The sequence below is a fragment of the Corvus cornix genome, chromosome 18 (genome assembly GCF_000738735.6).
Source record: "Corvus cornix cornix isolate S_Up_H32 chromosome 18, ASM73873v5, whole genome shotgun sequence".
NCBI lineage: Eukaryota > Metazoa > Chordata > Aves > Passeriformes > Corvidae > Corvus > Corvus cornix.
Window position 1 is genome coordinate 2,960,128 of NC_046347.1, and position 23,382 is coordinate 2,983,509.

The 23,382-nt window shown below is 40.1% G+C and overlaps 1 protein-coding gene across 8 annotated transcripts in view; it reads left to right on the forward strand.

The window, feature by feature from the left end:
- B3GNTL1 (UDP-GlcNAc:betaGal beta-1,3-N-acetylglucosaminyltransferase like 1) overlaps nucleotides 1–23,382 on the forward strand; it is a 107,063-nt gene that overhangs the window by 54,567 nt on the left and 29,114 nt on the right. For 7 of the 8 annotated variants that reach the window (XM_039562000.1, XM_039561999.1, XM_039562003.1 and 4 more), the window contains one exon: nucleotides 17,736–17,831. In XM_039562000.1, coding sequence (XP_039417934.1) covers nucleotides 17,736–17,831 — 96 coding nt within the window. Of the gene's footprint in view, nucleotides 1–14,995; nucleotides 15,067–17,735; nucleotides 17,832–23,382 lie in introns of those variants that run through there. The other variant, XM_019291942.2, reaches the window with a different exon arrangement.

The following is a 23,382-nucleotide window of genomic DNA, read 5'->3' on the forward strand; positions in this document are numbered from 1 at the left end:
GCTTTCTCTAAGCAACTTGGTGGGTCTGGCATAAGTATCAACTTTGAACAAGATTTTCATTTCTAATCTCTTTTCCTGTCTCAATACTGAATTATGTTCAGAGTTTTCAGATCATGCTTGCCACAGTGGGACATGGGGGAGCTGCCAAAGCCCACAGGGAGAACTCTGTATTGATTACTGAGAGCAGACAGACTTCTGACCTGCTGGAATTGCACTGGAACCACTCATGGCAGTGGTTCCTAAGAGAAATAAATTATTTACCTCATCTCTTGAAGTGATACTCTATTAAAGTATTCCCTTTTTAGGTCCTAATCTTGTATCTCAAACTTTTCTCATAGGTTGGGAAATCCATGGTGAATGGAAACGGTACAAACAAAAAGTGGGATTTTGGAACATGAGGTGTGCACTTTTATTGATGACTTTTTCTGTCATCAGCGTAGTCCTGAAGCATTTATTACAAAAAAAAAAAAAAAAAAAAGCACCTGTCTGCTAGGTAGCAATACTGCTTGTAAGTGAAAATACTTGCTCATGGTCACTGGATCTTTAGATGTAAAGTCTTATGGTGTCAGCTTGGAGCAGAACTTCAACAATTGTGTCTCATTGCTGCAGGAATTTTCCTATCCAGAAACACAGATGTCTTATGGCCAGACTGACATTTCTGAAAGGTGTCCATTTTGTTCTGGGATGTTTATAATAACAATTAGGGTATATATGCACAGTAAGGTTATGTTAAGCACACGATGACGTGACCTCAGGCATGTTTGTTTCAGTAAGCCTGTCAAGTGATCTGAAGGACCAAATGGTTTCTCCACTGCAAGAGCCTTTTCTTGTGCAAGTTTTAGAGAGATTGGAGAAACTGAGCCCTGCTCCTGTGATGCTGTCACAGGGCAAGTTTTACAGGGAAACTCTTCAAATAATGACGTGAAGGCACATCCAGAAATCATAAAAGACACATTTTCAGTAGCTTTGTGAGTCATATTTTGCTTTCAGGCTGTTGAAACTGTCTGAATTGTACAGATGGTTATTTCCCCCACTCTATTCTGATTCCTAGCTGAGACCTCATGGGCTTCTTTGAATAGTTCATTTAACAAGTTTGTCCCTCGTAAACAAGACTGTGGCTCCTACTCCAGCTGTTACTGCCCAGAAGCTTTTTACAAAACATAACTAACATCAGTCATTAACATAACTCATAACATTAACATTTACTTTCTTAGACATATGAGACAAGAAGTGGTGGGGGTCTTTTTCCCCATTAGAATTTACTATCCATCTTTTCTGTGTGCCTCTGCAGTCGTGTGCAAGGATTGGCTCTTGAAAAGACTTGAAAAAAGGCATAAGTATTGAAAATGAATTATAAAAACTGTCAGCTTTTCTGTGTGTCTTTTTTCAAAGTATTAGGTACTGATCACTGGGAAAGCCTGGTTAATCTGCTGAGTGAGATCAAAAGGGAAAAATAAGCTTCAGTTCAATTTAGTGTTGCCTGAGATTTATGGATCCTGTGCTGCTCGTTTGGCTCGTGTCTGGTTTTCAACCTGTAACTCTAGAATTTGGCAGGCTATTTTCTCCATAGAGGTCTGCTTGCTGTCTGGTGAAACATCATTTGGGCAGCAATAAAGTCAATGTAGCAAGTACAAGTGCAATTTCCCCATCTTAGATTCTTTCCTATACGAAATGGTAAAAGGGACACTCCCAGTAAATAGAGTATTGAATGGAAAAAGGGATATTTGAAGGGATATTGTTGTGGGTGTCCTCTTTGCAGTATTTATGTGTAGGATTCTTCTTCCTGTGGAAGGAGCACTGGTTCAGTTACATGGTGAATGTGTTCTGCATTTAAGGCTCTTGTTACAGAAGATGTTCTTCTAAGGTCTGTGTTTGGAGCACAACTTGGTGCACAGCTGGTCTGCATGAAATAATTGACAGTTCTGTAGCCCAGTTGTTTCATTGCTGTTTCCTGGAAGAGACAGATTGGGTTCACCAGCTTAATCCCCAAACATGTGGTCTATATTCAAATACGAAATGAGGCGGAACTGTGAACAAGCTTTGTGTTTGGTTGGATTTATTTTGGTATATGCCAACTCTATATTCTGTGCAAGTGCATCCCCTGGGATCTCTTCCTAAGCTGCTACTGTGACCCTTATATCAGACCAGGATCCCAGTTCCTCCTACCAGGGGAGTGTGGGATTCCAGGCTAAACCTGAACCTTGGAGCAGATTCCATTGAGAGGCAATGTTTATGGAAAGACAAATAGAAACCTGACTCATCTGTGCTTTCTGTGGCACATAAACTTTCAGAGGAAAAAGTAAATGTTAATGGCAAGAAGTAAGTTTTGATTAATGATTGAAACTATTCTCTTCATCTTCCATGTATTGTATGAAATCCGTGAAAGAGATTTTTGATATATTCTAATAGCCTCTACAGCTCAGCAAAGAGTGAGAAAATGTATTTACAGGTTTCTATTTGATGTAGCCTAATTTTGGATGGATTTAGGGAAACTCATCAATAAAACAGTGTAGATTAAATTTAAAACAAATCCACATGTGTTAGTCTATAAGTGCAGACATTTATAAAATAAATTGGTATATCATGTTACTTTTGTTTTCTTTTAAATGACTTCATGTGAATTAGACTTGAGTGTGGAGTTCTGAGATGTGTTAGGACATGTTGAAAGGTATTAGGCATGCACACAACATCACCTCCTTTGGGTTGTGGAGATGGGCAAAATTTGGGGTCTCCTGAGCTGTTGCTGCGATGGGACAAGCTGATGGAAGCAACAGATATTTCTTGTCATAGTCTAGCCTCTTTATCCATGCAAAATCTGGGGGTTTTCCTCCATAAAGCATAAAAGGAAGCAAAGCTAAGCAATTTTCTTGCTGTTCCCAGCCTTGCAGATTTTTCAGTCTTATCTACAGTTTTTGGGTCCTGCCCAGAGGCCTTTCACAGGGTGCTTTAATTTCCATCACCTTCCCCCCTGCTCCATTTCCCTCCTTATCTCTCCTCATTTTGCTTCAGTTATCTGTTCCATACTGAAACTTGAATTCAGTTTGGTTTTGCTGGGTACAGGTCAACGACTACAATCATCATCTTGAGGAGATTGTGGCCACCTGCACCTGAGCAGTGTCTGGGCATTTTTGGTATGGGGCATCTGCAGAGGAGGCTGAGGGCACATCCAGCAGAGCTGAATTTTAGGCTTCTTTTATCTTTGACTTTTTCTTTTGTAATCCTACTTGTGATTGTTTTTCTTCTCTTCGCAGAGGACAGTGATGTTTTACCTTTTCAAACACAAAAAAAAAAATTTATATTCTGTTACCCAGTGATGCTCTTTGATCAGAAGATTGTGTTAACAATTTCTCTTAATTTTGAGACCGAGAGAGAAAAGTGCCCAAGGGTGTCATAAATCATCCATGAGTTCCAAGAGCCTTTCTTTTAAGTAAAGAATTTTCTCCCTACAGTATTGAAATTTGTGATCTGTCATCGGAGTTCTTTAACTGAGTTTTTTAGCATGATGTTGCGTCTTTTGCTGAATTTAAGGGGAAGCTCTTTACTCCCCTTAACTGAGGACAGAATATGTAGTCATGCTTTTCTTCACTGACCTTAGCTGTTAACAGAACTACTTCAAATATTTGCAAATACTCAGAACCAGAGCAGCCTCAGAGTATTGCCCTTTGGTTAAGAAGTTTTTTCGTGTACAAATCAAGGTGTGCTGGGTCTGGCTGGGCTGGAGTTACCTTTCCTCACAGAATGCCGTTCTGCACTGATACCTGGGCTGGTTTTGGTAACACAGCAGTGGTTTGGCCAGGGCTGAGCAGGGATCCCACATTCCTGCGGCCCTGGGGGTGGGCAGGAGGTTGGGAGGGGACATGGCCAGGACAGCCGACCTCAGCTGACTCCAGGGATGTTCCTACAGTGTGATGTCACCTTCAGTGATAAAAGCCAGAGGAAGGAAAGGGGGGCATTGGTTCTTAAGGCATTTGTTTTCCAAGGCAGCCACTCTGTGCTGAGGCCCCAGGAAGCAGCCAAACTGCTGGGAAATGGAGAATAAATCATCTTTTTTCTATTTTTTTATTTGCTTCCCTGTTCAGCCATTGCTTTTTTTTAGTTAAACTGCCTTTATCTTGACCCATGAGCTCTTCATCTTGTTTTCTCCCCCATCCTGCTGAGGAGGGAGGTGAGAGTGGCTTGGTGGGCACCAGAGTCAGCACTGCACAAGGGCTGCACAGCCTTGGAGCTGTGGGACACGGGCCAATGTCTTTCAGGACAATTCCTCTTGTTTATGAAAGGCAGCAAAAATGGCAAAGTAATGCTTTGCTCCAGCTGTTGAAAATGAATCACAGCACAGGCCCACACAGTAGCAGAGGATGCATTTCTACATTTCCACAATTCCTGTAAAGCTGTGGGGTGTGTTTGCTGTCTGAGGGCTCATCCAGGAGCTGGGAAGTGTTAACTGGATTGGTTGAGACTTTGGTTTTGGTTTGGGATTGGTTTTGATTGATCTTGAAACTGCACCCTCAGGAATAGCTTCAAAAGTAAAGCATAAAGGTTTTCATCCTCTCCTGCTTTAGAAAGCCTTGCTTTCCTGTTTTTTTCCAGGGAATGGTTTATTTCGGCCAAATGGAAATATTTAGAACACGAAGGACATTCCTGACAAGATTATGTTTTTTGATATGAAGTGGATTTGGATTTTAAATTCTTTTTCTCTTTTAAATGTTGATGTTTAGAATCGTGGTCGGATTTGTGAAGCAGCTGCAGTGCTGAGGGTATCTTGAGTTTGCAGTTGGATAATGAGAAATGATGTTGAATTGGACAATACCAATTACTGACCTCATTAGTCTTAGCAATAGTAAGTCTCTCAGTAAGAAAAGAAATTATGTCTAGAACAATATAGAATGACAAGGCTATTGTGACAACAGGTAGTAAGACTGAGAAAATGAGTGAAGTATCAAGGTTGTCAAAAATATGCATTGTTTGATTCAATCAAGAAGAACATTGACCCAGACTTTTTTCATAAAGGGAAGGAATGAAATATGCTTGAAAAACAAATTTTTGTATCAGTGTTCATCACTGAAAAACTTCATTTTGAGATTTAAAAGTTGGTTCCCTCTAACAGTAACATCTGCTAAAACACTGCAGTGTAAAAGAAACTTGTCTCTAGGTACCCATTCTGCTTTCACAGCACTTCTGACTTATATTTAGTTTAATGCAGTGAACCCTGAGATTCGTTTTTTGTAAACTACTACCAAAGCTGGAGTACTTTCTATCAAGTGCCATGATTAGCAAAAGCATGAGTTTGGGGAAGAAAGCAAAGTGGGTATTAACTTGAATAAGCTGGTTTAAATCACTGATACAGAGAATATTATCATGAGAGCTATCTCCAAAGATAAACCAACACCTTAAGCTACAAATGTTTTTATTTTAACTAAAATTTTGTTAACTAATTCCATAGTGTTATAGCTTGTCTTAGTGTACTTCTGCCAAAAATACTTAGATCATGACAATGATCTTAGAAGTTTCCTTTCATTTATTTACTTCAGTTTGTGTGAAGAGGTGATATGATGGCTCTCGTGGTGCAGCAGAAGTGAGAGAGTCCAGGGATGATGGTTGTTGCCCAGCAGATGCAGTTTGTTCTTCTGAATGTTTGACTGTTAGGCTGAACAATATTTAAACAGAATTCAAGGCCCAGAACAGCTGTGACAGCAGAGGAAGTTTCAAGTCTTCTCCATTTTTTCCTTTTATTCTTTTTTGTTTTCTTGATGATCTTGTTATATTCCTTTCCCTTTCCTTCAAAGGACATCTGTTTTTTTTCCATTCCCTCTTTTAGGCACTTGACTGTGAGTGACGTGAGAGGCAGACTGCTGCCCACTGCCATGTCATCCATGATCCCACTGCTGTGGGAGCAGGCACTCAGGGAACATCAGGGGTGGGGTGGGTTGGCCTAGTGGAATTAGCAGGGCAAGAGCCAAGGGAAAGGATGTGCAGAAATGTATCTGGGCTGAAAGCTTGGAAGTTGGAGACTTTACAGCTTGGAAATTGAGAATAAGCCCAGCCTGTCACAGAAATATCCAAAGTAATATGATGAGGCTGAGTAAAACTTGTCCAATTGTGTCTGTTATTTTTTGACCAGGATTCCCAAAGTGGTGGTTGATACTCTGAGTCTGGCAGTGTTGAAGAGACATCTGGACAGTGCCCCCAGTACCATGTTTTAACTTAGTCAGCCCTGAAGTGCTCAGGCAGTGGGACTGGATGATCATTGTAGGTCTGTTCCAGATGAAACAGTCTATTCTATTTTGCTCAGTGTGTATAAAATTGTGAGTTTTTAAATTGCAGCTGTGCTTTAAAATATTTATACTCCCTTAAAAACTTTCAAGTATGGTCTTGATGTCCAAAAGACTTGGGGTTTGGACAGGCCATTCCAGCAGAAGTGCTTCTGTTCTGGGTATGTTGGCACGTTTGATGACAATGAGTTTTATCCCAGTGATGAATGAACAGTGCTGACTCCCTGATGTGGCTTGGTGTGGCACCAGACCTGAGCACCTCCTCCCCTTCCACACCCTCTGCCTGCCTGCAGGGAATCTTGTAGGTACATCAGATGGATCAGAAGTACAAATATCCCATCCAGTTATGCACTGGATGCAGGAATTCCACTGAAGTCAGCGAAGGTAGTCTAGATTTTCACTGATGTAAGTGGAAACAGAAACATCTTCCACTTGAACTCAAACCACTGTCCAGCTGCTTGGTAACATTTATTAACTTTACATTTTGCAGATACTGTACATAAACCTGGTTTATGTCTTTCCTAAGTGGCAGTTGGTATAAACACAGCGTCGTGGTACAGTATGAAACATGTGAGAAGTTCCCCTTGGAAATGAAGGGAAGAGGTTATTATAAACAACCCCATTCACATTAAAGTGCTTGAAGTGTCACACTTGCTGCAGTGCTAAAATCTTGGCACACCTGGTGCAGGGAAGCACCCAAAGTGTGTGTATGGATTATGGAAGTGTTCTTCCCTCAGTCTGCTGTCAAAGGGAGGTTTTTCTCAGCCTGGAGGGTAGTTTGTTTCTCATCCCTTGTGGCACTTGTACAGTACAAATAGCAGCAGTAACACAGAGCATCGTATTCTCTACATCTTCCTAGAATTAAGTTTTCTCACGTTTCAATGAAGTAGGAAAACAAATTGAAATTTTGACTGAACAGGACAACTTTTCATGTTCCATGAGCTTTAAAGAGGTGATGTCTCCTTTTCATTTGCCTTAGCAGGAAAGACTTGCCAGTCAGTATTTTTTCTGTTTAGGAATGATGTTGCTGGGTTTGGAGGTTTGAGACCAGAGAGCTGCTGCTGGAGTTCCTTCTCTGTGGCTGATTCCTCAGTGACCAGCGCTACACTGACACAGACCAGTTTCAGAGGTCCAGCGTGTGTCACTTTTCACAGAGTGTTAGCTGAATTTTGCCAGAATAACAAGTCTTGAAGGTACTAGACCTCTTTAGTTTTATCATCTTTTGGCAGTATTTGAAGTTGTTTTTTGGGTTTGGTTTTTTTGGGGTTTTTTTTTTAAGGGGAAGATGATGTTTATTATCATGAAATTGGCTGTGTGGCTAAAATGCTTCAGCCAATTTTGGGAGATCACAGCTTGCTGCTCTTTTCCTGAATTCAAATTAGAAGAGGTGACTTGATGCTAGTGGGGATGATGTAACCTTCACAACATAAATAAACAACATAACATAAATAACAGCCTTCATCTTTTATAGATGAATTAGCCTGTTTTTCAAGATCCATTTTCTCTTTAATAAGCTGCTTTTTCCTCTTTCCAATCTCAAAACAATTTTTCTGGGGCAGAATAACACACGTGCATGAACACATTATGAACAATTGCTGCTCATAAATGTCTCAACCTGGCTAAGTATTTAAACATTTGGAGCTTCCCTGTGTACATGCTACTGAAGGAATGGTTTCCTGAATCAGGATTTAAAAGATTATTTCTGAGGTTTTGCTGACTTTGGAACTTGGACTCCATTACTGCCATAGGTGGATCCTGCTGGTTCTGTGATTTGTTTTTAGGTAGGATCAGCTTGTGAAGAAAAGGGCAGAGATCCCCATTTCCAAAAAGAGGTTATAGTACATATCTTATAAGAAATAGGAATAAGTATTGTTGAAATATTGATTTTACTTAATACAAAGCTAAGTTGGAATAAAGCCTTACAGGGAAATCTGATTTCACTCTTTCTGATCTTTTGTTATGCTGCCACTGCACTTGAGTTCCAAAGCTGTAGTTGTTTGTCACCATGACTGGTTTGCTCAGTTGGTAACACTGAACACTCCATCCATGCCAGCAGAGTTTTGCTGTTCCCACTAGGAATGTCCAAACTGGTGTCTTCCCTTGCTATAGGAAAGATTGGATCAACCTTCACCATCAGTGATTATTAGGAAAAACCATAGACACAGCTGTGCTCTAAGTTCCTGTGGATTGCTGTAGTTTATCTTTTTTTTCTTTTTTTTTTTTTTTTACAAGTACCACACGCAAAGTTCTTGTTACTAATTCTGGAGAATTTGGGGGAAATTATCTAAACTTTTAGCTAAATTCTGTGAAGGAATGACAGGGAAATAATTATCATTAAATATTTTTAACCACAGTAGTTCCAAGATGTTATTGTGCTTTTTTTGTGTTACACTACCTTTTCTCAGAATTTGTAGTTCAAAGACCTGAAACCTCATTTAAATCTTAATCATTTTTAGCAGGATGTGTGAGACAAACAAGGGTGTTTATGTTGAGTGACCCATGAAGCTCTCAAAGATATAAATCACAAGAGCTGCTTAGTAGATCCTTCCCAGCTGGTGCTACAACCATGTTTCACTACAGCCAAAAGTGCTGTTGTGTTTTCAAATTTTTAATTACATTAAGTACAGTTCTAGCATCTGCTTCCTCTGCTGATTTTCAGTTTCTTGGCAAATGGAAAACCAACATTTTCTTCTCTGATTCAGTTGGTTTCCTTTAGATAGTTACTAATATGTTTATTTTTATATTATAGCAAGACCCTTTAATGCAGATGCCCATACTATTTATTGGTGGTAGATGCTGAGGGCCATGTAGTAAATATCTACTGTCTTTTTGGTGTAAATATTTCTGCAGGATAAGAAGGAGATATTAAAAAAGAATGTACAAAATCATCTTCGTATGTGTAGCACAGTTGGGTTCCTCTTAATTCTTTGAACATTTTAGCTGCACTTTGCTTATGATCAGATTCATATTGGCTGAAACAGCTTTTTAGAGATGAATTCTTAAAAGTTGAATTTGATCTTGTTAGAGAAAATAATTTCATCGGTTTGAGGATAATGATAACAGTCTGATTATAGGAATGTATGGCTGCATGAGGTGTGCACCCTTCAAAGGTGGCTACCTGGACTAGTGACTTTAGAAGCCCTCTGGAGCTCCTGTGTATTCATCAGAGATGGTGGCAGAGACCTTGCAGGGGTTCAGTTGCCCCATGGCAGAAGTTCTCCCTGGCAGAGATGGCTGCTTGCATTTTAGCTCCAACTCGGGGCGAACCTGGGCTCTAATCCTTGTTATTGTTGATTTTATGTTGTCCCAGCTGGAGTGTGGGCGCCCTGATCACTCACACCAGCCTCTGCTTGGAAGATCTGAAGCTATTAATTACCTTCTTTCTTATCCCTGAATTCTTTAAATATATTTTAACATGCTGGATAGATTGAATGACTGACTGAGCAGTAACTACTTCAAAGCAGGGACAGGGAATGCCACGTTCAGGCAGAATTTTCTGCAGGAGTGAATGTCAGGAGTGATGCACACCCAGGGCCCAGACTCAGAGGTTCAGTGTGACTTCAAGCTGCCCATGCGGAGAGAGTTTGGAGGTTCGAGTCAGTCACAAATTAAAGGAAATGTTGGTCATGTTTCTGGCTGGGAAGCAGGGGAAATCAAACAAAATCCAGTCCCACATATAAACCCATCAACAAATTATTAGGGAGGCTGAAACAGGAGAATGCAGAGAGGAGGGGAAAGCTTTGTAGTGTTCTCAGCTCTGGTTTGTCTCAGACTTTTACAGATTGATGGGCACTTTATTTTTATCTCTGCAAATGCTCAGGGTTGGTTGAGGTCTTTCCAGGTTTGTCTTCTGCACTGTTGAAAAACAAACTCTTGTGAGAGATCACTGGGTTCTGGACATGTATTGGGTCCCTTTCATTATCAGAGATGTATGTGTGTGTAAAAACTGTTGCTGAGGTACTGGGGTTTTTTTATTCTCAGTATGTCTATATTTCATTTTGAGAAAGTGATTGTGGGGTAAAAGATTAGAGACAGTGTGCAGAAGGCTAAAAGCCTGAGATCTTAAATTTCCCCCCTGTAAAATCTGCTGTTACTATTTCTGCACTAGCAGTGACATTTATTTTTCTAAAATACCTTTTTATTTTCTGTCTTTTCCTTGTTCTCCCATTCACAGTTTTGAAGTGTTACAGAACTCAACTCAAACACTCTCAAGGCACTGGAATGCATTTGGTGCTTTGATACTCCCCAAAGACTTGTGATATGATGGAAGACATGAGGGAGAGATTTAGGGTAAAGTTTGCTTTGATTTCCTAAAGAAAACATTCTGCTCTCGCAGCTGTTAATCAGATAATCAGAATCCGTTGTTTAAGATCTGATCTAAGTTTTCTCTTTTTGCCTTCTCTAAAGGGTAAAAGTCTATAGGGGAGAAAAAAAAAAAAACCACAGAAGAAATATAATTTGTATTGGAATAAATACAGCAAGTTTGCATGAATATTTAATATTTCTCCTGTGGGTCTTTTGCATGTACATTAGCACACAGCTGAACGTCTCAAATTCAAAAGTGATCTCCTTCCCTACAGTTTGATGCTTGTTTATAAGGTGCTTGTATTTCTTTCATTTAAGTGAAGGTCATGTGTCCCCCCCTTCCAAGCTGCATAAAACTTTTATAGCAGGAGCTTTTATTTGAAAAAGCGACACAGTGAGCATTAGCATGAAGGATACGTTACGCTCTCGGATAATCCTGAACACTCAAAAGTATTTCATGTTTCTCTCTCCAAATACCTGCATTTTAAAATTTGCTGAAGCTGAGATTTGCCAGGAGGTTTACTCACATTTCAGCTGAACATTAATTTTGGGAGCGGGTATGTAGAGAAGTTTCTTGTGTTGCTTTTTATGGGAATTTGTTTTCCTCTTTGCTAGCACATTTTAGGGAAATTTGTTAATTGTGGGCATAGCAGAATGCACTTCAAGAGGCAGAATAGTTTTATTTTTTGGCTGCACACCATGTAGGGAGATACTTCTGTTGTCTATATTGTCATCTGTTAAATACTATCTAATAAGTCACAAATACGGAAGAACAATTCAGTCTTCATCTTGTGAAAATTCTAAATGGCGTGTCCACAAGTCAAGTGGAAAGGTAAATTTAATGGCTTATTTTACATCAGCATTGGTCAGCGTTGTTTCTTAGCAGATTTCTTGTTTGTTCTAATCACAATTTAGGACCTGCCAATATGACTTTAAGCAGATTGTTTTCTTTCTTTTGTAGTAAAGCCTCAGCACAAACAGCAAGCCAAGAAGACAACCTCTTGGTGCAGAATGCCTTATTTCACTGGGTGGAATAAGTCTTCCATTGTAAATACTTGACTCTTCAAATACTGGAAACTCTCCAAGAATTAGAGAGACTTGTTAAGGCAAGGGTGTTGCAAAGACCACTTTTAGTAGCCTACAGACCCAAGAAAAAGAGATGTAAGACATGCTAAAATCATACAGGCTGTTTCCTTTGCATGCAGCTATTGTTTTGGCTTCAGCAGTAGCTTAATTCATCGTCATTAGTAGGGAAAAGCTCTAAAAATGACAAGAAGAATGGTGCTTGCCCGTGGGCATTCAGCTACAAAACAGAGATATTCAGAGTATGGTCAGCTCTCAATTATCCCACACAATGGGGCTGGCAGGAGCTGGCTCACAAAAAGCGAAGCCACAGCCCAATTCAATCCCTAGGTGCTGGACTAGAAACCCAAAGTTAATACATTTACTTGTAGCAAGTTTGTAAACAGTTTTGCTTTCAGCAGCAAGTTTTAAGACAATCTAAAAACGTAGGTAAAGAGTAGCTGCTATAGGCAGTCTTTACCCAGATGTCAGGAGGAGGTGATGCCCTGCTGATACACACCCTCTTATTCATTCCAGCTGGCGGTTTCACTGCAGAGACTTGGTATGAAAATTTTATTTAACATAGGGAATACTATATGTAAAAATTTGATGTTTTGGTGTAATGGTCACATAGCTATAAAGAGGACTGTTGTATTTTTCTGAAAGTGAATGGCCTGGTGAAAAGCACCAGCAGTGCAATAAACTGTGAGGAGCCAGGGAGGTTGTTACAGCAGTTCAGCCAAATTCAGCTTTTCTCCCCACTACTGTCCCCTTTTTGCATTAACAAACATCATCTCACAGCTCCTCTCACTGGCTCTGTTCTTGCAGATCCTGTGTTTCCTGCAAACTGTGAAACATTCCAGCCTTCATTCAGGCTTCAAATCCAGAGGAAATCACAGGGAGCTGTAGGTCATAAATTTTCCAGGAGCAGGAATACCTTCTCAGAGGTGCTGAATGCTCTCTGCTTTCACTGGCATTAGCAGTTCTCAGACTCTTGTACTCTTTTTCATTAGTTTTGTTCCTTGTAGAGTTTGGGATTGTGAAGGTTAAATACCACTGATTTTCAGTCAGGCTGCCCCAGAATTGCTGTGGATATACCAGCTTTTCTGCACAGAGAGGCAAGGTATGGTTTATTTCTGTAATCTACTTTTTGCTGTGCCAGATTCTAGCTTCTTTCCAGAAGGATTTTCAGCTGCTCTCGAAGCTTGCAGTGATGAGGTGACACAGGCAGTTATTTGTGCAGGCCTAGGAAGGGGTGCAGCAGTTCAGTACAATATAAACTATCTGCATGGAATCTATACCACGCTGGCTGTTTAGGTCCCTAAAAGCTTAACGAAGCTTGTTGTAGTTATTTTCTTTTGAAAAATCTTATTTGCCCAATACTTTTTTGAAGTAGGAAGAGTCTTGTTTTCTCTTCCCTACGTTCTGTACCTCTCCCTCACACTAACACACACACACACCTGATTCTGGATGAAAACCTGGTACACTTCAGTGACAAGGTCCTGGTTAAAATTAATTAATAATTCGCTGCTGAATTAATGCACAGGTATCTTAACTCAGCATTGTTTCAAGGTCAGGATTGTTTAAAGGATGTTTAAAGGATTCAAAGTTGTTGTTTAAAGGATGTCCTTTAGTCTGCCTCCAGCTCACAAAATCACTGTGGCCCTCCACCATGGGATTTGTTTTCTTTTCCACCCTCTAGCATGTCGATGTCTGTCCCTGGATATTAGGAAGCTTCATTTATCTCAACAGAGGAGATTGGTTCTAATCCTTGATTTGTGTGGATATAATTTTGAAAAATGCTGTAGCATAAGTAGAATTAAACATGTAGTGGATTTTGGGGAATTAGCTCATTGCTTTGGAAAGCAGTCTGGGCCCGTGATTAAATCTGTTGCTCTTGTGAACTGCTCGATTTCCCCTCTGTGTCCTGCGTGGCATGATGATATCTGATGTGATGAGGTTGTTTCACCATCTGCATGTCTGCTTTTGTCACGCTGCTGTTAGACTTTGATTTGCTGCTTCAGCAAGTAGAACTTTCCTTGAGATGTTACTGTAAACACACAAAAAGCCTTTCCCTGTATTGGAACTGAAATTTTGCACCGAATGCTGACATGATCAGCAGTGAGCATCAGTGGGAACCAGAGTTCCATGTGCTGTTGACAGCTCTGAAATGCAACAATGAAAGTCACTTTATCAACTCTTTGTGTTCTTTGGATTTATTTTCAGAGAATCTGTGTAACAGTTGGCTGTAATTCGATAGCCAAACAGTGAACAAGAACAAACCAGTTTCAATTACTTGTGACTTGATCCTTGGAATAAACCCAGAGAGTGATAAAAGTTCTAAATAGTTTAGTAAATAAGATGCTGAAATAGGAGTTTGTGCCCATCATCTGAAGATGGATTCCAGTTAGGTTATGACAACACTGTTCTTCAGGAATTCTGAAGCTGAACAGATTTATACCTCAGCTACACCTCTGTAACAGGTTTTTAACAAGTTGGTTTCATGCAACCATATTCATATATTTAGATCATTTTTACAGCATACAGTGTACTGTAATTAATAACAAGTATTATTAATAAGCATTAATCTTTCAATCCAGCTGTGTGGGAAACGTTCACAGGTCCAACCTGCTCTCCAATATACTGAATTAATTCCTCAAGGAGGTCTGAAAACCCACTGATGTTCCAAGGTGACACAAGACATTTGTTAAGCACAGTTGGAGAATATTTCCAAGAAAACTAAACATAGCAGTTCATGGCACCATCATTCACATTCTGCTTCTGATTGATTTTCAAGTTAAGACTAGCGTGTCCTCTTTGTTTCTCTCGTTCCAGTCCATGCAATCTAAAAGATTTATGGATAAAATCTAGAGTGTCAGTCTCACAAAGTGAGAAGTTGCAGTTTTTATCACAGAATAAGGCAATTTGACCATTTTTTAACACCTTGGCAAGAGTTTTTGACAAGAATAGGCAAAAAAGAAATACAGAGGAAACTTTCCCATCAGACTAAACCAAGGTGAAATATAGAATTTCCAAAGTGAAGAAGGTTGAGATTATTTTCTTTTTCTCTTGAAGATAAAATTTCAATAGCTCTGGAAGGTGGTTTTCCGAAGTTTGGCAGATGCTGCAGTGTTTCAGAACAGTTGTTAGGAGGTAGTGTTTTTCCTGGCCAGTTCTCCTCCCATCAGAGTGGGTATTCAGAGGATGCAGTTTTATGTTACAGCTGGACTGATTAACTGTGGGCAGTGACCAAAAAGGGAGGGCTTGTTTTCCTCTCCAAAGCTTGTTCCTTCCCTCTCCAGTGTGTCAGTGGTATTGCTGCTCTGACCCCACAGTGAACTGATTCAGAGAACTAAAGCTGTAGAAAACTAAAAACAAGGGAAATAATGGCTTTTTAGTGATGTAGTGCTCTGATCCATCCTGGGGTCAGGTGAGTGCCAGTGCTGTGACTGGGGTGTGTAGCCAAAGGCAGGATGAGTGGGAGAGCTCTTCAGCTAATGTAGATGTGGTGTAAATGTAGACTTCTAGCAGTTTTATCAGGTTGAAGATTATTTCTGGATTATCGCTGCTGCTGCTGAAAAGAAGGTTCTTGTTCTCTCTGCTTGGTGCCCTGTTCTCCTACATCCTCCTTTGTGGTAGCACTGCTGGTTTGTGGCTTGTTGGATCAGGAGATTCAGCTGAAGACTAAGCTAACAACATCAACAACAACAAAAAAAGAGAACTTCAGCTTCACAGAAGTTATTGTTACATAGCAAGGGACAAGGTAGTGTGAATTTGTGACAGCAGCACAAATCAATTTCCTAAATATAGTTTTGATGTTGCACTGTAAGTATCCCTGTAGAAAAAGTTATTTGCCAATTCACTGACTCTCAGCTGCTGTGCTGTGTAGGTTTAAGGATAAGATCCTAAAATCATGTGTGGCATCATCAGTCCCTGTTTTGCCTGTGTGATTCTCCTCTGGTATCTCTGCTGAGATGGGCAGGGAGCCATACAACACTGCTGGATTTAGGACAGACATCGGTGTATGCAGTGTGTGATGGTCTGCTATGAAATCATCATCATCTGGGTTAACATAAGTGGCTTTTGGATGGGTTTTCTCAAGTTTTTCAAATCTGTTCTGTCTGGTTTCCCTGAAGTATCTGTGTCAGTGGAGCACCCATTATCTGGGATGTTTGGGAGGGATGCTTTTTGCACGTGAGCACGGCTGCTTGCATTGAGCTCCATCTCTAAGGTGAAGTGCATTTCTGTTCTCTGATGGACCTGACAGCACTGAGGAAATGGCATTCTGACCTCTCCAAACACATTTCACAAGTGCCAATGGGCTCAAGACTTGCTTTTGAAGTTCTTGTTTCATTCAGAAATGAGATTCAATGCAATGCCCTCTGGCCTGGCTTTTCTCCCTACTGCTGTTTTCTTTTGGGATTACTGTTTGGTCATTGTTTGGTTCAGGCCATACTCAATTGCCCCTGTAATTAACGTGGAGCTAATAACCATGTACTGAGTAATCACGTCTGCTCTGGTTTTCTGGGATTGTTTTGACTCTTTCAGCTCCCACTGACTCTTGGGGGGAGTTTTTTTACATTTAGCACCTCTGAACTAGAGTATTTCAGCTCTGGGCAACCTGCTGATGTGTTAAGCCATAGCCATTAGGTGATAGGATTTTTCTGACTAAATATGACTGCCTAGAATCGAAGTGTCTGTATGAAAATGAGTCACCCTAGGATCCCTTTAGGGACAGTGAGGTTCTGTCACTGTGTTCCTGGAGTCAGCATGCCACGTGCTTCACCCTGAAGTGGATGCCTGTGTTTGGGCAGATGCCCATAAGAAAAGTGGGAGTAGCTCATCTGTTGAATTTTGATTCGATTTCTAATCTGATTCATTTGGACAATTGATTTAAGTGTCTGTATGTGGGTTTAAATCCATGTTTATATGTGGAAATGGAAGCTGCCAGACATAAGAAGAGTTTGTGGAGCTCCCTCAGGCTGACATCAAGAGGAGCACCTTTAAAACGTAGGTGCTGAGATGCATGTGACAAATGTACACCCATGCTCTTAGTTTAAGAACTTCAGCTATGCAGGAATATTAATATTACCACTGTAGCATGCTATGAAATTGTCAGCTTGCAGGATCAACATTGTCACTGGTGTTTGACTGACAGTAATTGTGAGGTTGGTTTCTTCTGCCTTCAGAACCCGGGGTGTGCTCCATAGTTTTTGTGTCACTGTTGGAAGCAGGCACAAGCTTCTGCCTTCACTTTGCACACTGTGTTTGACAAGTTTGGTCTCTTCTTTGCCTGGATACTTCATCTTGTGCTAAAAGAAAGAACCAGTTTACCTTCTGTAATTCACATTCTGGCTTATTTCACTGTTGTATTTACAAGAAGTTTGTTTAAAGCTTCAAAGACCCATTTGTATGGTTCTTGGCTGTCACAGGTGAAGAGGATGAAATTAATAGTTACTCCCTTTTCTCTCCTTAAAGCTCTTCCTTTCCAACAACCTTTAATCACAGGTACCCTTGGGTAGCAAATCCATAGTACTCAGGTAATGTTTAAAACAAACTGCATTTTACTTGTCCAAGCTTGATTAGGGTTTAAGTGTCTTTGGCAGAAATAAAAGATCAGCGAAAGTTCCTGCTTAATATATGTATAAGGAATATAAAATGGAAAAAAAATCAATGCTCAACAATTGTAGGGTTCAGTTTAAGAATTTCCCACGATTCTTCTCGATTCATTCACTCCAATATCAACATCACCATTATTGATAAAGTGCCAACTCCAGTATGATACTCTAAATCTGGAGAAGTGTTTTAAGAACTCTGCACGTGTTGCAGCTTGGGATAGAAGAGAAGGTCATGGAATATGAAGCAGGAACCAGACTCACCTTTTGGGCTGTGGCACCTGGGAGTTTCTGGCACAGTGTGCTTTCGACACTGAGCACATGCCACATTTTCTCAGTGCCCTTGCTTTCCTCAGTGCTTGAAATTGCTGAAGGTTGTGCATAGGCATAATTTCAGGTGAACGTGTAAGGTCTGCTTTGTTCCTCACCAGCTGCTGGGTTGGATATTCTGTTAGCTGACTGGCTTTTTTTACCTCTTTCCTAGGTGTTTACCTCCCATGGGCCTACTGTGATCATGCCAACCTGGTTCTGTTCTCGAGAATGGTTTTTTCACGTGGGAAGATTTGATGAGGGTGGAAAGGTGAGTGGTGCAGATGATGTGTAGTCCAGGAAGCATCCCTTTGTTTAGCCCTGCACCTGTTATTAAGGAACACTAGGGGAAGGGGTCCCTGAAATAGATGCAGCAGATCAGAAAACTAAAAACAAGTGAGCCCATAGTTTTGTTATGAACTATCCCTGCAAGGTGAAGTAGGTTGCTGAAAGAGATTGGGAGGGAAGTAAGGTGCAGGATGGCAGAGAGATAAAAGTATATTCACTAAGGGGGGAGATTTATATCCCTGAGATGAAGAAAGAAGAGCCGTAACTACCACTAAAACTCATTTATCCTCTTGTCTTGTGTTCTCTTGTCAATCTTAGTTTTTGTCTCTGGAAGATTTTAAGTAGCTTCTCCTCAAGGATCAGGACTGAGAGGTTACAGATTAAATACCTGTGGTCTCAGAAGTGTTCCTTCCCTGACAGTTAGATGTTCTTTGTCTCTATGAATTTCCTGTATGAGTTCAATTTGATTGCTGTAAGCTCATCAGCATGTTTATGGAATAAAATCCATGCATGTGTGTTAGTAGTATTTATTGTGGTAGTTAAAATATGTTGACAAATAGATCTAATTTAGACACATTTGGATCCATTTTGTGTGGTTTGGTTCTGAGGGGTTTTGCTTCCAGTGGTTTTGGTGAGATTTTAGGGCTAAAGTGGGTGGTTATGAATTTTTTTTTGAAAGCTTTCATTTATTAGCACTCTAAAAAAATCTTCTAAGGCTATTTCCTATTTTATTATTTAAACTACAACACATGATGATGATGATGTTTATTATTTTTATAGCTTCTAAATGAAGCCTCTCCGTGCCATGCAGTGTATATATATACACACAGACATACACATGCGTGTGTATGTATGAGGATTTACAAATATTATTCTTTGGGCTGCCAAAAAATTATAAGGAGACAGCAGGCAGAGAACTGAATTGTTTAGAGCAGTGAAAGGATTTACCCTTAATTACATGGTGGGTGAGTGGAAGAGCTGGGAATGGTGCCTGGCTCCCAATACAATCTACATTTGCTACAAATGCTCTTTATTTCTTTTTTATTATTATTTCTTATCATTGTATTTTCACTCTCTGAAGGATGTTTGACTCAACTTCTTGAGTGTTGTTAGTAAGCTCCAAAAAGAAAGCAAGCAAATTAAAGCAGCATCAACAATGGAACAGCAAGCCTAACAATAAAGTTCAAGAGGTTAAGTTAAATAGACTATTGTTCTGTGCTTTTTTGCTTTTCATTTTGGGGTTTTTTTTTCTCTTTGTTTTGTTTTTATGAGTTGGGTTTTTTTCTGTTTTGATCTCTCTGTATAATTGTGTAGGAACTATGCCACTGGTTATTCAGCTGTAATACACTGACAACCTTAATCCTGATGATTCTTTAGCCACAATGCATGATACGTCCTTCTAGTTTTAAGAATTACCAGTGATAAGTTGAACATATTGTTTGTCCCTGTTGTAAAGTGTCCAACATGTCCAAGCTCAGCCTCTGGCTGATACAGAAAAATACCCTACAAACAAGGACAGATCTGAACAAAGCAATGGACACAAGCAATGAAGTCGAACCTTTGTCCTCTGTGGGTTTAAAGGACACAAAATCAAGTCTTAAATCTTGCAGCATTTAGTGTTGCAAAGTATTTAGCATTGCTTTAACTTGTTCATTTTCATTTGAAAAGAATTCCTTTGAGGCAAAGAAAGATTTTCTCTGTGTATCAGCAGAGCTGAGAATACTCTTAAGGGTCTCATCCCTGTTCTGACCTGACCCAGGATCTGTGTTAATCTCATCACTTCCATCTCCATTTTTGAGTTAGTGTTTATTAATGAGACTTGCAAGTGTCATATTGCTGGAAGTAAACACAGGAACAGGCCAACAAATCTCCATGTTTTGGCCTTCTCCATTTGCTAAACTGTTTCTTGCCAAAGAGCTGCATTTCTCATTTGAAATTAAATCCCAACACCTGTTCTTCATATTTTAGTGCTTAGGAAAAGTGGAGGGTAATTCTTCCATGGAAGAAATTGTGATTTGATGTTTATGGTAACAGTATGGGTGGAGTGATAAAATACAAATTGATATGTTATGGTGTAATCCTTTTTTTATTCCAGGTAGATATGTTTGTCTCTCTCCAGCCATCCAGGCTTTATGTGAAACAGATCTTTTTCAGATTTTTTTTTTTTTTTTAATGAAGTTCTTTCTGATCAAGATCTGCATATTCCTTTTAGGTCCAAACAAAATCCTAAATAGTATCTTCATAAATGGTCTCTAAGAGCCTGTTTTATGTATTAATTAACTAAAATGGTAGAGGTGTTATTTATGCAGTCTGTGATAAATGATAATTAAAGCAGGAGTACTGAAAAGGCTTTAGCAAGCTTTGGTGGTGTTCTGAGACTAAGATAATACAATGGAAGTGGTCACAAGCCTAGAAAGTAACATTTCAAATGGTACCCCCTGCTAGAAGAAGAGGCACATGAACCATGTTTCTGACTCACCTTTTTTAGGAAACTAAAAGAAAATAATCTTCCTGTTATCCAGCAATTTTGGATAAAGAGTGCAGTACTTCCTTACAGAAAGATGTAGCAGCACTTCACTAAACCCTTCAGAATTCTCACTTGACACTTAGTGTGTGACATTGCCATCAGTGGGTTTGCTGCTGGAGTTTTTGGTGTCTCCTAATAAGTAGCACCATTGTTAAAAAGTAATAACCGTGTCCAAAAGCATCACAAAAAATTGTGCTGAGGAAAAAAATGTCTGTGTTCTGGTATGATGAGAAAAGCAGATTTTGAAGCTGTTAAGAGTGGGGAACTCCCCAGTCATGTGCAGGGGTAGAGGTGTCTGATATTAGTGAAGAAAAGTTATTGCTTCATGTGTGTGACAGAAATGCTGAGTGCAAGGAGAGCTGTATAAATGAGCATTGCTAACCTGCAGGCTCCACTCCATGCAAGTGTGGAAAATTGCAGAGTCTTGGCTCTCTCCAGGCAGAATTACTCTCCCCATCACAACTGTTACATGCCAAACTTGTCTCTTTCTCTAGAATTTTGCCACAACTTGGCTCCGAATTTCCTGTCACCCCTGTGTTTATCCTTCCTTTTTAAGTGTATGAAAACTGAAAATGGAGTGACAGCCTTTAAGTTCGGAGCTAATCTCGACGTGTAAACAGGGGGAAATGATTCTTAATGAGTCCCAGATGGAATAGCGCATTGTAAACCACTGGCATTTCTGAATACAAACTGTGCCTCCAAACAAAGTGTCTGCAGCTCAGTTTCATTCTATTTTTGTGATAAAAGGTCACAAAAAACCCGAACTGAGGAGGTGTCAAAATATCCTTTTGAGCACAGGAGACTGTAGCCCGTGTTGTAAAGCTCTGAGGTAACTCTGTAGCTGTTAGGCACTCACTGATGCAATTTTCCACTTTCTCTGCCAGAGCACACAAATGTCATTCCCTTCAGAAAGGCAAGGGGTTGTAATGATGCCTGAGAGGTAAAAGGCTAAGTAGGAATTTGGTTTTTTGGCACGTGAATTAAAATATTGTCAGACTGTCAAACAGCTTATCAAGATGCTTTGGAGAAAATCAGGATACAACACAGACACTACTGGGGGTTTTTTGTTTGTTTTTGGCTTGATATATTTAAGGCTGAACAGAGATCAATATTAGATCTAAAAAGGAGAAAAAAAGTGGTGGAGCCACTGGTTAATTACAGTTTATAAGCTATTTGAAAATTCACCCCATAACACACTTCTAATTATATCTTCTGCTGGTGTGTTATTAAATATCATTTAGAATTTACCACCTCCCTTCCATTTGACTTCCCCATCATATTTGTTTAAGTGCATTTCTCTGTGCCAAGACATTGGGGTGAAAACAACCTTTTGGAGTTTCCTTTAACCTGTTATTTCCCAAACAATGGAATAAATGCTGATGGGCTCCAGGTCCTATAATCAAGGCAAAATGATGGAAAGGCATGATTTGGATGAGACCCAAGAAATGAAGTGACAGATCTGCAGAAAGAGAGACTTAATATCTTGGATAATCCTGTAGAAAAACTGTTAATAGCTATTTAATTCTTTCCATGCACCAATTTTAGGCTCCTCTGATGAATTAAAGCAATTTGGTTTTTTCTGTCCAACAGTTACCCCGATGGTGCTGACTGGTTTACAAAATGTGTACTAAGTCATAGCCCTGTTTTGCTTGATTCTCCTGATCAAAGGAAGGACCAAGCTTTTCCAAACCTCAAGGCTTTTCTCCCGTGTGGATTGATGTACTTCTCCTCTTGTTCATCATCACTGTTTTTTATAACTGCATGTATACATGAAACAATGTTAGATCTCCCATTTTCACCAGTCAGATTTCTCTGCACAGGCTAAATCTCCACTGGTTGTGCTCACAAGGATCTGCCAGAGTGCCTGGGAGCTGGGAAAGGGCAGGGAGTCAAAGGTGACTGAGACAAGGCTGAATAGAGATGGCTGAGGAAGTTGGGACAGATTGGTTCTGTGGCAGAATCACTCTTGTCTATTTGATTTAGCAGTAAAAGGCAGATTTTATATTGTGTTTGTGCCTCTACAGCCCCATGGTGGTTTCTGTCCAAGTGACCAAAGGGAAGGACTGCTGTCAGCCTGAGGTGCTGTTGGTCATCCCAGGGCTACAGCATGATCTCACCAGGTGTTAATGGTTACAGCATCACACAGGGCATCACTTGCATTCAAACTCCTCCAAAAATTGCTGGTCGTCCCTACTGATGCTCCTCATCTTTACTGATGGTGGAGGTGCAAGAACTGTAGCCAGAATTGCTTGTTGTGAGGTGCTTGAACCCCCTTGAAAAATGTTGAGGTTGCTGCAGTTGGAGCACAGTTTGCTGCCAGGAGTGAGAACAGCGAGCGATGAGAGGATGGCAAGACAAGGATCATAGATTTTTGTGTTTGGCCCCTGAAGAAGGAGTTACTTTAACTCAAGTTAGGATTCTGCTTGACACCCCATGGTGTATAAAAAACCAGTCCTCTCATCAGTACAACCCTCAGCACAGCAAGCAGTACCTGCCCCAAATACTGGGTCAACAGAAACCCTTCCCCTGTTCAGTAGGAACATGCTGAACTGAACGATGGTTTTGCATTTGGCTGCTTAGAGCAGAGGAGGGGCAGGCTGTGCTTTATTCTGGGAGCTGTAATCAGTTTATCCCTTAGTGCAGCAGAGGATGTGGTGTTGGGTTTTGCCTGTGATGTGGAAAATTCTGCATGTAGTCCAGTAACATGTAAACTGTGCAATTTAATTGTATTTATTATTGCTGAAAGCTATTGATGTGGTAGCCTATTGCTGAAATGCTGGGTAACTGATACTTTTAGCTATGGATATTAATTTTCAAAAAAATACATTAAAATATCCCTTTAGTGGTTAAACAGCTTTTTCTTTCAAAGTTGTGTTGTTTCACAAAGATTCCTGGTGTTTCAAATGCCATCTGGATCCAATAATAGATCTCAACTGGGAAGGAACTCTTGTATTGCAGCAAACTTACACGCTCAAGAGCCGTAGGAAGTCCCATCCCTGCAGGATCC